A 15,829-nucleotide genomic window follows, 5' to 3' on the forward strand; every position below is an offset into this window, starting at 1 on the left:
TGGGCAACAGAAGCAAAAACTCCATCTCAAAAAAAAAAGGAACAAAACAAAAAATAAACGAGTAGGCTATCTGGAATTACTGGTCATTCTGTTTCTCCTCTTCTGCTTTATCTGTATCTTCTGGTCTTCCTGCACTAAACTTTTATTATACTGTTTACTTTTAGGTTCTACGGACTACCAACAAATGTGATTCTACTTTCTGGCTGGGCGCTGTGGCTCACACTTGTAATCCCAGCACTCTGGGAGGCCGAGACAGGCAGATCACAAGGTCAAGAGATCGAGACGATCCTGGCTAACATGGTGAAACTCCATCTCTACTAAAAATACAAAAAATTAGTCGGGCATGGTGGCGGGCGCCTGTAGTCTCAGCTACTCGAGAGGCTGAGGCAGGAGAATGGTGTGAATCTGGGAGGCGGAGCTTGCAGTGAGCCAAGATAGCGCCGTCTTGAAAAAAAAAAAGTGATTCTACTTTCCATCTTTCACTGGGGTTGGGGGCAGCAGCAGGGGGAGCTGAACAACTACCATAGCCCAGCCAGGCTGTTAGTCCTTCATGAAGCTTCGGGACACTGCTGGGAAGAAGTTCTTGGCTAGTTTCACAGCTCTGGCAGCACAGACCCCTCTAGACCAGCTGAGGGGCCCACACAGCCTGGGCAGAGACAGAGACCTGAAAGGTGGGGAGCTCAGCCCAACCCACTACCCAGCAAGTGGGCACATGGCCTTCCCCTCGGGTCACAGGCTCCTGAGGATATGGGAGCTCAGGCCCAAGAGGCTCCGGGAAGCCCAGCCAGGCAGGTGCACCTGTCAGAAGATGCTGCCAGAGCCAGGCCTACCATAGTGCCTACCCTCCTACCCAAAAGACTTCCTGGCCAGGAACCCGTTTTCACTCCCTCTGAAACCGTCCCCTTGACCCGCTTCCTTCTGCAGAGGCAGACACTGTCCCACTTTGCCCTGTCTCTTCCCTGGGTGAGACTGGTGCTCCTGGTGCAGACTGAGGGGACTGTGGCTGCCCCCGGGCAGGGATTTTGCATGCTTTGGTACCCAATACACCCACAACACACCTGCGTGGGAAGAACACGGTCCTAGAGCAAGGTCAACCAGTGAAGCTCCCCCACCTAGGAGGCAGGGAGACACAAGACAGCCTGACCTGTACGCTTATAGGGAGTTAGGAAGGGAACTCACAGGGCAAGCACAGCAGCACCTGGTACATGGAGCCACAGGCAAAGCAGTGAGTGCTTGAACAGCCATGGCAGTTCCCAGGGCTGTGCAGAGGGAATAAGAAGGCCCAGGCACAGATCACCACCCTGTGCCCCAACGCCCAACCTCTCCAGCCCCTCTCCTCGGTGACATCCCAGAATCACAACCAAGGGCAGCAGCCTGCTGTCACCTGCCCCTAGCCCCACTATCTTTCTGCTGCAGCTGAGGCTTGGTGTGAGTCAGCAACAGCCCCAGGGAAGGAGGAGAGGGTTCTGGCCGTGGCACAGGGAAGACGGCCCAGAATCACTTGCCTGGCCAGGCTGAAACGGCGGCTGCCTCAGTTCCCAAGCACCCAGTCTTTGACCCCAGCCCATTCCATGACCACTGGCTCCTTCTCTGTCTTCTGGGTGGAAATCTGGGTCAGGGACGAAGGAAAGGAAGGAAAAACCAAATGGGTGGTTCTCCAGGGGACTGGCTCAGGAGTAATTTGAGGGCACACTCAGGTACGAAATGACCAACCACTATGGGGCTGGGTCTCTGCCCCTACCTGCCGTCCTGTAGATCTGAAACAGGGCCACTGTCCACCCACCTAGAGGCCCCTCTGCCTATGACCTCCCTGCCCCCCAACCTATGTTTGTTTTTTTTTTTTTTTTTTGAGACGGAGTCTGGCTCTGTCGCCCGGGCTGGAGTGCAGTGGCCGGATCTCAGCTCACTGCAAGCTCCGCCCCCCGGGTTTACGCCATTCTCCTGCCTCAGCCTCCCGAGTAGCTGGGACTACAGGCGCCCGCCGCCTCGCCCGGCTAGTTTTTTTGTATTTTTTAGTAGAGACAGGGTTTCACCGTGTTCGCCAGGATGGTCTCGATCTCCTGACCTAGTGATCCGCCCATCTCGGCCTCCCAAAGTGCTGGGATTACAGGCTTGAGCCACCGCGCCCGGCCAACCTATGATTTCACACTTCAGGGAAGGAAGAGGAAAGGATGGAAGAGGAAGAGTCCTGTCAGCATGTGTCCAGCAGAGGGGGCACTAGGAGAACCTGACTGAGCACCAGGCCAGGGCCGGTACTGCCCCTGTCCACTCACACTCAGCTTGCCAGCTCAGCGATGAAGTGCTCGGATACAGGCTGCTCACAAATGCTGGGCTGCTTCTCTGACTTGCCATGGAACTTTCCAGACAACTGCCCCAGGGAGATGGTGTGTGTGATGTGTGAGGATGCTCACACTGCAACCAGGTCCTTGTCTGGGCTTTGGTACCTCCCGGGCTCCCCACTGCTCACCGGCCGCTCTGCTCTGAGGCCTGTGAGGACACTCTCCATCATGCTCTTCATGTAACACAGACTCCCAGGCTCGCACACACTTCGTTCCTGCATCAAAACGTGTTTCTTCCCCAAATGCCAATGACCTTCCCTTGGGCAGAACGGCCCCGCACACAAAGGGAATGTGGGGTGTTATGGAGAGGCACAGGCCCCGACCCTGGTCACCCAAAGCGGTCCCAGAAATCATTCTGTAACAAGCTAAGGTGGAGCGCTACTGCTCCCACTTTCCTGCACTCCCAGTCCGTAGGTCCAGGACCTCCTCGGTGGTGTTGATGGAAAGGATGGGAGTCACAGCAGTGGCTTTCCAATGCTTTTCATGGAGACCAGCAGTAAGAAATGCCCTTTGGCTGAGGCAGGAGATTGGCGTAAACCCGGGAGGCGGAGCTTGCAGTGAGCTGAGATCCGGCCACTGCACTCCAGCCCGGGTGACAGAGCGAGACTCCGTCTCAAAAAAAAAAAAAAAAAAAAAGAAATGCCCTTTACATCACAGCCCAGCACACGTGTATGTCATGTGTGCACATGCGTAAAGCGACAGCAGCCAATCAGAGCTAACTCCATTCTGTGATGGACACACTGACAACTCCTATTCTATTGTGTTTTGAAGAACTGGTGCATGGTGGCTCCGGCCTGTGACCCTAGCACTTTGGGAGGCCAAGAGTTCTTGACTGGTTTTGGCAACAAAGCAAGACCTGGTCTCTACAAAAAATATTTTTCTGCTGGGCGGATCACCGCATCAGGAGTTCAAGACCAGCCTGGCCAACATGGTTAAACCCAATCACTAAAAAAGATTTAAAAAATTAGCTGGGTGCAGTGGTGTGCACCTGTACTCCCAGCTACTCGGGAGGCTGAGGCAGAAGAATCCCTTAAACCCAGAAGCGGAGGTTGCAGTGAGCTGAGATCGCACCACTGCACTCCAGCCTGGGCGACAGGGTGAGACTTTGCCTTAAAAAAAAAAAAAATTCTTAGCTGGGTGCGCTGGGGCACACCTGTGGTCCCAAGTAGCTAGGAGGCTCAGAGATAGCACAGGAAGTCGAGGCGGACGGGCGGGAGGGTCACCCTCCAGTTCGGACAGTCAGCAATGGAAGCTTCAAGGTTTGGGGCTAAACCAAGGGTGGGATCCGGTCTGACGCGCCCGCCTTTCACGGGGACCGCGTACCCCTCACTGGGAGGGCAGCCCGCCTGGAGCCCTCCTGCCGCTGCTCCCCCTGGGGGTCCTGGGGACCCAATGGCCACCACTTTGCCACACGAGCCGCGCGCTCACACACTCCTCACCCGCCGGCCACATCCCGTCTGCGCACTCAGGCCCCTTCCACCAGCGCGCCTCGCTCTCAGGCTCGCTCGCCCTAGCGCACGCGCTCCACCTCCCACTCGCGGTTCCCCCGACACGCGCCCCCGTCCACACTCGCCCTCCACCCCCGCCCTCGCTCACCCTCGCACTCACAGCAACCTTCTCTCACCTTCGTTCACCCTCGCCCTCACACCCTCTCACACGCCCCCTCACACACTCGCTCTCACGCGCCCGCGCGGCGTCGCTCGCGACCCCACGCCCGTCCCGCCCGGGGCCGAACCTCGCTGCCCGGCGCGCCCACTTCGCGAAAGGGAAACTGAGGCCGTGCAAGGAGGAAGAGCAGGTCCCGGCCGCCGCGGGGCTCACCTGCATGTCAGGGAGGCCTGACGGCCACACACTCACAGCCGGAAGACGCTCCAGCGCGCCGGAAGTCCCGCCCCAGGCGCCCGCGCGCCGCCGCCGCGCACGGCATGCTGGGACGGAGAGGGGCTGGGCCAGGAGTGGGGGCGGGCCGGGGCGGGGCCGGAGCCCGGGCCAGGAGCGTTCACTTTGAGCCCCCCTAGTGCTCGCGCTGTAGCCGGCTCCCAGGTTCCCCGCCCAGGGGGCACTAGGTTCCCAGCGCCACGGCTCCTGGGCAGTCCTGGTGCCCACGGCGTGGGGCCGCACGGGGCCTCGGGCTCCAGGGCCTCTGCCCTGCTGGGCGGTGCTGGGAGAACCCCGCGGTGGGCTCCGCCCCGGCACACTCCTCCCGGGACCCGGAGTCCCCCCAGCCGCCTCCTGGGTGGGCCATCTCCATCCCCAGGCCGATGGCGCCCGAGACGCAGTCTCCAGCGGGGACGGCCCGAAACGCGCGCTCTCTCGGTCCGCAGCCCCGCCTTGCACATTGCACAAGCCGGAGCCCCGGGAGGCAAACCGAGTTCCCGACTCAGCCGCTCGTGCTTGGATGAACGCGCGCGTGGCCAGCACTTTCGGTAACCGCGCATTCTACTCGGCACAGGCTGTCCGACCGCCACACCCAGCCCTAGCCGTTCCCAGCGCAGTTTCCTGCAGAAAACCGCACGGCCGGGCCCCACCCTACCCCGCTCTGCCGTTCCCGGGGCGCGCGTGGGCTCCGAGACACCCTACACGGCTGCTTCCCCATTTCTGCGGCTTGGGAGCTTTCTCCTTAAACTAAGCTTTGTTCTTTCTAGTCACGTTTCCTTCTTTCCCTTCCCGGTATTTTCTGCCAGCTGACGCCCTCGCCTTTCCTAGAAGGGGCTGGGGGCTGCATGCAGTGCGAGGCACGTCCCCCACCAGCTGTGGGCTTTCACCCAGCTCAGCACTCGCTCTCAGCAAACGGCTTGGATGGTGGCCTGACACCTGAGCTTTGGGGGTGAAGACCTAAAGTCGGCAGAGCTCTGGAAAGGGTCCCAGTAAGCTATGGCAGGTGTCTTCAGGGACATATGCGCAGTCCTCGCAATGCTAAGGAGGCCATGCAACTTCTCTTAGGAAAGGCGCTTAGCCATTTTAGGATCACATTGAGGTCAGAGGTCTTTGGCGCTAAAGAATTGCAGAATCGATCGGGAGCCACCGCCTTTAATCCCAGCACTGGCCGGGCGCGGTGGCTCACGCCTGTAATCCCAGCACTTTGGGAGGCCGAGACGGGCGGATCACGAGGTCAGGAGATCGAGACCATCCTGACTAACACGGTGAAACCCCGTCTCTACTAAAAATACAAAAATTAGCCGGGCGCGGTGGCGGGCGCCTGTAGTCCCAGCTACTCGGGAGGCTGAGGCAGGAGAATGGCGGGAACCCGGGAAGGCGGAGCTTGCAGTGAGTGGAGATCGTGCCACTGCACTCCAGTCTGGGCGACAGAGCGAGACTCCGTCTCAAAAAAAAAAAAAAAAAAAAATAATCCCAGCACTTTGGGAGGCCAAGGCGGGTGGATCACTTCAGGTCAGGAGTTCGAGACCAGCCTGGCCAACATGGTGAAACCCTGTCTCTACTAAAAATACAAAAATTAGTCAGGCATGGTGGCGCATGCCTGTAATCCCAGCTACTGGGGAGGCTGAGGCAGGAGAATTACTTGAACCTGGGAGGCAGAGGTTGCAGGGAGCAGAGATCACTCTGCACTCCAGCTTGGGTGATAAAGTAAGACTCAGCCTCAAAAAAAAAAAAAAAAAAAAAAAAAAAAAAGAATTGCAGAATCTACTTAGGGTTCACTCTGGGCCAGAACTACAGACCCCAAGAGCAGATGGGAGGATAGGAAGCCCCCAGCTAGGCCCCTCTGCAGAGCTCCCACCGGGTCGGGTTCCTGGGGGAGTCTTGTCAGTTGCCAGCACAAAGTGGTCCGCCTCCCAAACTGCATAGTTTGTGCCAATGGGCCCTGTGTACCTGGATTGAAAACTGACTTCTTTAGGTGGGCACCCATCTTTTAGCCTCAGGAAGATGTTTAATGAGACATACCAAGGTTTAAGAGACTCAGAACCAAAGTGTTAGCATTCCTGTATTAAGTGAAACTTGAACCAACATTTCGTATTTTATGTTTTTGGAACATCTAAGATAACTTGCAGTTCACCACGTTTACATTTTGAATCTGTTAACTTGTATGAGTTTTTAGCTGGGTGTAGTGGCTGACCCCTGTAATCCCAATGCTTTGGGAGGCCAAGGCAGGAAAATCCCCCCCACTCCAAAAAAAAGTATTACAATGAAACAGGGTTTCACTCTGTCACTCAGGCTGGAGTGCAGTGGATCATGGTTCACTGCAGCCTCCATCTCCTAGGCTTAAGCAATCCTCCTGCCTCGGCCTCCCCAAATGCTGGAATTATAGACATAAGCCACCTCACTACGCCAATGCATGAGTTACTGAAGCGCCCAAGATGCTGTTGTCAACTCAGACAACCTAAAGCATGCAAAAACCCTAAAGCATACAAAACGGAGTGAAAAGAGACTTCATTTATAAATTGTTTGAAATGTTGAAAATTGCTTAATTGAGTTTGTAGATGGGACCAAATATTATGCAGAAGCCCCTTTAAAGTGGCCACAGGCCGGGCGGGGTTGCTCACACCTGTAATCCCAGCACTTTGGGAGGCCGAGGTGGGCGGATTGCCTGAGCTCAGGAGTTCGAGACCAGCCTGGGCAACATCTCTACTAAAATACAAAAAATTAGCTGGGCTTGGTGATAGGCACCTATAGTCATAGCTACTTGGGAGGCTGAGGTGTGAGAATCGCTTGAACCGGGGAGGTAGAGAATGCAATGAGCCAAGGTTGAGCCACTGCACTCCAGCCTGGGCAACAGAGTAAGAATGTTTAAAAAAAAAAAAAAAAAAAGGCTGGGCACAGTGGCACATGCCTGTATTGCCAGCACTTTGGGAGGCCAAGGCAGGCGGATCACTTGATCTCGGATTACCTGAGCTCAGGAGTTCGAGACCAGTCTGGGCAACATAGTGAAACCCCCCTCTCTACTAAAAATACAAAAAAATTAATCGGGCATGGTGGTGTGCACCTGTAATCCCAGCTACTCGAGAGGCTGAGGTAGGAGAATTGCTTGAACCTGGGAGGTAGAGGTTGCAGCGAGCTGAGATTGCGCTGTTGCACTCCAGCCTGGGTGACAGAGCAAGACTCTGTCTCCAAAAAAAAAAAAAAGTGACTATAAAGTCTTCTAGGCTTACAAAGGGATTAATAGGGGTTTGTAAAATTGAACTTAACAGGTTAATAAATTGGATTTTGAATTTATAACTTCAATGTATTGAAATTAAATTTTAATAAATCAAATCCTCGCTGTTGAAATGTAATGTAAATCCAAGCATAACCACCTTGCCCAGGCACTAAACCAGCCCTCAGCCCCCGATTCCTAGCCCTCCCTACCAGGGGTGGGTGTGGGGTGCTCTGGCGGAGGTCCAGGCTCTGCCCTGTAGGCCCGGGTCTGACTTGCCCTGAAGCCCTCCTGCTTGCCCACGGCCTGTCTGCAGTGGGCATGGGGGGACAGAGGAGAGCAGGGGCAGCCCGGTGGGGTGAGGAGGCCTGTAGAGATGAGTGTTTTTGTTGCTGACTGGATCCCTGGCTCCTGCTTTGGGAGACCCCATGCTTTACCTGGCATGTTCCTGGGTCCCCAGCCTGAGGATGCCTCTCAGAGACATCCTCAAAAGCACTGGAAGGCTGGGAGTGGTGGTTCATGCCTGTAATCCCAGTGCTCTGGGAGGCTGATCACTTGAGCCCAGGAGATCAAGGCTGCAGTGAGCCGTGATTGCACTGCTGCACTCCAGCCTGGGCGACAGACAGGACCCTGTCTCAAAAAAAAAAAAAAAAAAAAATTACTCGCACCTGGTTGTTGGAGGTGCCTAGTGGCTGTGAGGTCTTTGGGGCTGGGTTTTTGTCTTCCCCGAGCTGGCCAGTGCTCCTGGGTGGGGTCGCAGGCAGCTCTGGGCGACTCCTCATTTGCAGAGTCAGCACAGGCAGGGCCCTTCTCGACAGTGGCAGCCTCGTGACTCTGTCCTGTTCTAACTAGGAGACCTTGGCCTGGGTCACCCAGAGGGCAGGACCTGGGCCACTATTGCTGACCACGTCCTGTCACTCCTAGGCCTTGAAACATTCCAGTTTAGAGACCGGAAGCCCAGGAAGAGAAGGACACACACCAGCACTCCCTGCTGCCGAGTCCTCCCCACCTGTGGACGGAGACATCCTCTCTGGGTGCTGGGATAAGCAAATCCAGGGCCAGCAGGAGGGAGAAGTGGCATACTCACGCCCAGCGGAAGCTTCTGGATCCAATGCCAGAGCCGGCACAGCAGATCTCTGTCTGTGTCCCACGTGTGGGCCCCTGTTGGCCTGGCCAGCCCTGGCCAGTGACAGTTGCGTGTAGGTGTCTGGTTGGCTGCCAGGCTGATGCTGAGCCCCGAGGCGGGCATATGTGGTGGTACATGGCCCTAGCTGTGTGTATTTGCCTTTTGCAAAGGGCTGTGCATCATGGCATCATCGTGGGTTTCATGCTTCTCTCTATCACACAGCCAACTTAAAGTACCGCAAGCTGGCCCGGTGTGGCGGCTCACATTTTGGGAGGCTGGGAAGGGCAGATTGCTTGAGCCTCAGGAGTTTGAGACCAGCCTGGACAACGTGGTGAAACCTCGCCTCTACAAAAACATTTATAGATTAGTTGGTCCTGGTGGTGCATATCTATAGTCCCAGCTCCTCGGGAGGCTGTGTGGGAGGGTCATCTGAGCCCAGGGAAGTGAAGGCTGCAGGGAGCTGTGATCACGCCACTGCACTCCTGCCCAGGTGACAGAGCCAGACCCTGTCTCAAAAAAAAAAAAAGAAAAAAAAAAGAAAAACTCTGAAAGCAAAGGGGAGGGGCCGGCTGCCTGGCCTTGATGAGGTCAAGAGGTAGCATTTCTCCACGGTGGTGGGTTGAATGGCGGCCCCCGAAAGCTTCTCTAAATCCTCACCCCCATACCCATGAATGCAACCGTGCAACCGTATCTAGAAATAGGATCTCAGCTGGGCGCAGCAGCTCACACCTGTAATCCCAGCACTTTGGGAGGCTGAGGCAGGTGGATCACCTGAGGTCAGGTGTTCAAGACCAAGCCTGGCCAACATGGTGAGACCCCATCTCTACTAAAAATACAAAAATTAGCCGGGCATGGTGGCATGCACCTGTAGTCCCAGCTACTCTAGAGGCTGAGGCAGGAGAATCCCTTGAACTTGGGAGGTGGAGGCTGCAGTGGGCTGAGATTGCAACACTGCACTCCAGCCTGGGAGACAGAGTGAGACTCTTGTCTCAAACAACAACAACAACAGCAACAACAACAAATAGAAATAGGATCTCTGCAGAGGTAACCAGGGTGAGGGTCTTGGGATGAGATCATTCTGGATATAGGGTGGGCCCTAAATCCATTGACAGGGGTCCTTATAGGAAGAGAAGGAAGGTTGGGCACAGTGGCTCACGCCTGTAATCCCAGCACTTTGGGAGGCCAAGGCGGGTGGATTACTTGAGGTCAGGAGTTCAAGACCAGCCTGGCTAACATGGCAAAACCCCATCTCTACTAAAAATACAAAAATTAGCTGGGTGTGGTGGCACACACCTGTAGTCCCAGCTACTCGGGAGGCTGAGTCAGGAGAATCGCTTGAACTCGGGAGGCAGAGGTTGCAGTGAGCCAAGGTCTCGTCACTGCACTCCAGCCTGGGCAACAGAGTGAGACTCCGTCTTAAAAAAAAAAAAAAAAAAAAAAAAAGGAACAGAAGGGAGAGGCAGCATTGAGCCAGATGCAAGGGGTGAATGTTGAGGCGGGGCCTCCAGAAGGAACCAACCCCACTGACACCTGCTTCTGCGTTTTGAATGACGAGGCCAGAATGTGTTTCTGTTGAGTTGCAGCCTCTGATTTGTGGTCATTTTTCAGAGAGTCTTAGGAAGCTCATATGGCTGTGTGGAAAGCCTGCAGTGATAATTTTAGTCAGTATGCTTTCTTTTCTTTTTTTTAATCTTTTTTTTGGAGTCTTGCTCTGTTGCCCAGGCTGGAATGCAGTGGTGCCATCTTGGCTCACTGCAACCTCCACCTCCTGAGTTCAAACAATTCTCTTGCCTCAGCCTCCCAAGTAGCTGGGATTATAGGCACCTGCCAACACGCCCGGCTAATGTTTGTATTTTTAGTAGAGATAGGGTATTACCATGTTGGCTGGGCTGATTCTTGAACTCCTGACCTTAGGTGATCCGCCCACCTCGGCCTCCCAAAGTGCTGAGATTACAGGTGTCCGCCACTGTGCCAGCCTTATTTTCTAACTCTCTTTTTCTCAGACCAACCTTAAAATTGATGAATATTCCATCAGCTCACCTGACTGGGCCTACAGAGAAGCCTGGGCTGGAGGCCGGGTGGGTGGGTGCTGGCCCGGAGGGAAGTGCTTGCTGCAAAACCGCCTGGTCAGGGAGCCCCTCGGGTGCTGGGAAACTGACGGTGAGCAGGGCTGGTCTGGCCTGTAGAGCCGGGGGGCATTGCTCCACGGGGGTCTGAGGGAGCCCGGAGGCTGTAGACTCCTGCTCTGGGGCTAACAGGAGGCCTGGAGTAGCAGCATCTGTAGGTGGAGGAACAACAGGATTTTCATGGCACCTCCCCACCCCTCCCCCAGCTGGTGTCACCTGCTGTATGGCTCCTGTGTGGCTCTGGGCATTTGGGGAGGTGGGGGGCATTTACTGATGACTGATGGTGCCTGTGGGAGTGGACTTGGCGGTACTGATGAGGAGACACAGGACAGAATGGGGGACATCCTGACATGCCCTGGAGCCCCAGAGGCTTCATGACACCCCCCACGTTGTCCTTGGGGTGCACCTTACACACTGAGGCCTGGTAATCATTAGGTGTTCCTTAGGATCTAGGTTTGTCTGGGTGTAGCAGAGCCCCCAGCCACGCTGTTCCAGACAGAGTGCTAGCCATCAAACTGTTCTGAGGATGGGGGGGAAAGGCAGGAATTCAACATCCTGCCCCAGACGGGCACACGTCACCTCTGTTACAGGGTGAATTTTGTTTCCTAAAAACACATATGTTAGCTGGGTATGGTGGCTCACACCTGTAATCCCAGCACTTTGGGAGGCCGAGGCAGGCAGATGACCAGGTCAGGAGATCGAGACCATCCTGGCTAACACGGTGAAACCCTGTTTCTACTAAAAATACAAAAAATTAGCCGGGTGTGGTGGCGGACGCCTGTAGTCCCAGCTACTCAGGAGGCTGGGGCAGGAGAATGGCGTAAACCCGGGAGGCGGAGCTTGCAGTGAGATTGCGCTTCTGTACTCCAGCCTCGGAGGCGACAGAGCATGGACTCCGTCTCAAAAAAAAAAAACCCCACATATGTTAGGTCCTAGCCCCAGTGCCTCAGGATGTGACCTAATTTGGAGGATTGTGGCAGATGTAATTAGTTCAGATGAGGTCACTAGGGTGGGCCCTAATCCAATAGGACTGGTGTCCTTTTTAGAAGAGGAGATTATGGCCTTACGCAGTGGCTCGCACCTGTAATCCCAGCACTTTGGGAGGCCGAGGCAGGCAGATCACTTGAAGCCAGGAGTTCCAGACCAGCGTGGACAACACAGTGAAACCACAGCTCTAGGTCAGACACAGTGGCTCACGCCTGTAATCCCAGCACTTTGGGGAGGCCAAGACGGGCAGATCACAAGGTCAGGAGATCGAGACCATCCTGGCTAACATGGTGTGAAACGCCATCTCTACTAAAAAATACAGAAAATCAGCCGGGTGTGGTGGCAGGCACCTGTAGTCCCAGCCACTTGGGAGGTCGAGGCAGGAGAATGGCATGAACCTGGGAGGCGGAGCTTGCTGTGAGCCGAGATTGCGCTGCTGCACTCCAGCCTGGGCGACACAGCGAGACCCCATCTCAAAAAGAAGAAACCACAGCTCTACTAAAAATTAAAAAAAAAAAAAAAATTAACTGGATGTGGTGGCAGGTGCCTGTAATCCCAGCTACTCAGGAGGCTGAGGCTGGAGAATCACTTGAACCCCGGAGGCGGAGGTTACAGTGAGCTGAGATCACGCCATTGTCCTCCAGCCTGGGGGACAAGAGCAAAACTCCATCTCAGAAAAAAAAGAGGAGATGAGGACACAGAGGAGCACCCTGTGCAGACCCAGGGAGAAGATGGCATCCGTAAAGCCAGGGAGAGAGGCCTCAGGAAGAGCAGGCCTGGTGGACATCTGGATTTGGACTTCCAGCCTCCAGGACTATGGGAAGACAAATGTCTGTGGTTCCAGCCGCCCAGGGTATGGAACGCTGCAGGGCAGGCCCAGATCCAATCTCTCTGCATATTCTGTTGTCACCAGGCAATGCCTAGCTGCAAAGGAGGCTGGGAAATGTAGTCTTGATTCTGGGTGGCCACATGCCCACCAAGTCAGGAGAGCAGCTACTGTAGAAGGAGGGGAGACTCAGCGGCAGTGGTGGACTCGCAGTCTCTGTCGTCGCAGCGCGTGTGCAGGTCTGCAGAGCACACAGGGTACGTGCTGCTTCCTGCTCATTGGGTAGCCATGTGACAACTGAGTCCCTGGGAATTAAACCAGCAGAGAGCTCAGCTCTGCAGGGAGGTAATAAAGGTGTCCTGCCATCCCTGCCAGGCTGAAGCAATCAGCAGTGCTGACGCTCTCTGTATATTTGGAGTGCCAGAGGCTGTGGGTTTTTCCCTTCTTTTTTTTTTGAGAGTCTCATGTCACTCAGGCTGGAGTGTGGTGGTATGATTTTGGCTCACTGCAACCTCCACCTCCAGGATTCAAGCAATTCTGGTGCCTCAGCCTACCAGTAGCTGGTATTACAGGTGCCCACCACCATGCCCGGCTAATTTTCATATTTTTAGTAGACATAGGGTTTCACTATGTTGGCCAGGCTGGTCTCAAACTCCTGACCTCAAGTGATCCACCTGCCTTGGCGTCCCAAAGTGCTGGGATCACAGGTGTCAGCCACCACGCCTGGCCAGCTGTGGGATTTTTCTTAGTTTATATTCTTTCACTCTTCCTTTTAACGTTAGAATTCCCAGAGCTGGGCCAGGAGCAGTAGCTCACACCCGTAATCCCAGCACTTTGAGAGGTCAAGGCATGGTCCTGGGCTGATGCGATTTGCTGCTGCGGGAGAGATGGCCAGGACAGTGGCTTCCCTTGGCATCACCAGTGAGTGAGGCCACAGAGGTTCGTGACAGTCCTGCAGCCCCACTTTGCTGCCAGGCTGGCTGGGCAGGGGAGCAGAACGGGTGTGTGCTGCGCATCCACATGGTATGGTTGGCGTCTGATGGTGTGGAAGTCCAGTGCGGGATAGTCAGGCTGGCAAAATGGGTCACACCTCAGAACTGCCTTGCATGCTCTTAAAAACCCCAGCACTTAGGCTGTACATCCTGGCCCATCCCATCAGACCCTCTGAGGGTGTCACTAGTTATCAGCCTGCAACCTCCACCTCCAGGATTCAAGCAATTCTGGTGCCTCAGCCTACCAGTAGCTGGTATTACAGGTGCCCACCACCATGCCCGGCTCCACTGGTCTACCCCTTGGGTTAGGAAGGGGCTCCCAGGATTTCCACGTCGCCTTCCTGTTACAGTAGGTAGCCAGTCAGACATGAACGGGGCGGGAGAGGGCTCCCCCGCTCCCCGCTTTCAACCAGGAAAGTCAGTCGACCATCAGGTGATGGTCAGGGAGCTGTTTGTTTGTTGTTGTTTTGTTCTTTTTTTTTTTTTTTGAGATGGAGTCTTGCTCTGTCACGCAGGCTGGAGTGCAGTGGCGTGATCTCGGCTCACCGCAACCTCCGCCTCCCGGGTTCACACCATTCTTCTGCCTCAGCCTCCCGAGTAGCTGGGACTACAGGCACCTGGCTATCACCGCGCCTGGCTAATTTTTTGTATTTTTAGTAGAGACGGGATTTCACTGTGTTAGCCAGGATGGTCTCGATCTCCTGACCTCGTGATCTGTCTGCCTTGGCCTCCCAAAGCATTGGGATTACAGGCGTGAGTCACCGTGCCTGGCCTTTTTTTTGAGACGGAGTCTAGCTCTGTCACCAGGCTGAATTGCCTGGCTGTTAGTTTGTTTTTGAGAGAGCCTCGCTCTGTCGCCCAGGCTGGCTCACTACAACCTCCATCTCCTGGGTTCAAGTGATTCTCCTGCCTCAACCTCCTGGGTAGCTGGGACTACGGGCATGCACCACCTTACCCAGCCAATTTTTTTTTTTTTTTTTTTTTTTTGAGACAGACTCTTGCTCTGTCACCCAGACTGGAGTGCAGTGGTGCAATCTTGGCTCACTGCAACCTCTGCCTGCCTGGTTTAAGCAATTATCCTGCCTCAACCTCCCAGGTAGTTGGGACTACAGGCATGCACCACCATGCCCTTCTAATTTTTTATTTTTATTTTATTTATTTATTTATTTATTTATTTATTTATTTATTTGAGATGGAGTCTCGCTCTGTCACCCAGGCTGGAGTGCAGTGGCACGATCTCAGCTCACTGCAAGCTCCGCCTCCCCAGTTCACGCCATTCTCCTGCCTCAGCCTCCCGAATAGCTGGGACTATAGGTGCTCACCACCACGCCCAGCTAATTTTTTGTATTTTTAGTAGAGACTGGGTTTCACCATGTTGGCCAGGCTGGTCTTGAACTCCTGACCTCGTGATTCCCCTGCCTCGGCCTCCCGAAGTGCTGGGATTACAGGCATGAGCCACTGTGCCTGGCCTTGACTATACATCTTATGCAGGAGCTTAGGGGGCTGCCCCTCTGTTGGCCCAAGGGTCCCCTGAGCAGGTATCCCCCACCAGAGGCTGCTTGGGACAGACCTTGATGATGTCATCACCCTTCTGCCTAGTGAGGTGTCTGGCCTCCTTGGCCTTGGTCACCCCCAACTGCCCTTCTCCTTTGAGAGCAGGGGGCCCACTGATGTGGCTGCACCCCCACAGCCTCAGAGGATGGCCCTGAGAGCCTGTGAAGGTGCTGGCCCTGTGCAAGTTACACATTTCCAAGCCTTTGGCAGGAAGGGTCTCCTAAGGAGAGGCTGGGCAGGTTCAGTCCCTGAGTCCACTGAGCCCCTTTCTCTGCATTATGTCCAGGGATTTCTGGCTTTGTAACCATGTTTTAGGGGCCGCCCTGCCTGTAGCTTCCAGGAATTTGGCCCAGCAGCAGCCAGAGGGACCCTGGGCTGCCAGGCCGGCTCAGTTGATCCAGACACCGTGGGTGCCGCAAGGGACCCAGCTGTTGCCCGGGGCCTGTCTCTTGGCCCATCTTACACGTGTTCTGTGGGGTTTTGTTGACAGAAACTCAGCTTCCTGCCATTCACAGGTGCCCGGTCTTCCCCCTCAGGTACGATTGTGGGTGTGGATGTCTTGGGGCCTGACTCTCCCAGGATCGAGGGCTGAGCTGGGCGGGGGCTCTTGGGAAGTGGGACTTAGGGTCCCAGGTTATCGAATGTACCCCATGCCAGTTCTCTGTGCCCTGCACAGCACTCCAGCTCTCCCGCCAGACGTTTGGGGAGGCTGCACCTCCCACCCTCACGGCTGCTTTGCTGCTGTCTGGGCCCAGCTGTGAATGGCTTTGCATTCCCCCAGCTTTGCGGT

The 15,829-nt window shown here is 55.2% G+C and overlaps 1 protein-coding gene across 14 annotated transcripts in view; it reads right to left on the bottom strand.

Annotated features, from left to right (window-relative positions):
- CHID1 (chitinase domain containing 1) overlaps positions 1 to 4,217 on the bottom strand; it is a 42,445-nt gene extending 38,228 nt beyond the window's left edge. For 8 of the 14 annotated variants that reach the window (XR_012422872.1, XR_012422873.1, XM_005576824.3 and 5 more), the window contains exon 1: positions 4,161 to 4,217. Coding sequence is in view for 2 of the 14 variants with exons in the window: in XM_015434246.2 (XP_015289732.1) it covers positions 4,075 to 4,166 (92 nt within the window). In the remaining 12 variants the exon portion in view is untranslated. Of the gene's footprint in view, positions 1 to 1,505; positions 1,610 to 4,074 lie in introns of all 14 variants that reach the window. The other 6 variants (XR_012422874.1, XM_045372417.2, XM_074012746.1 and 3 more) reach the window with 2 other exon arrangements.
- Between the last annotated feature and the right edge of the window lie 11,612 nt (positions 4,218 to 15,829).

The sequence above is a fragment of the Macaca fascicularis genome, chromosome 14 (genome assembly GCF_037993035.2).
Source record: "Macaca fascicularis isolate 582-1 chromosome 14, T2T-MFA8v1.1".
Classification (NCBI taxonomy): Eukaryota; Metazoa; Chordata; class Mammalia; order Primates; family Cercopithecidae; genus Macaca; species Macaca fascicularis.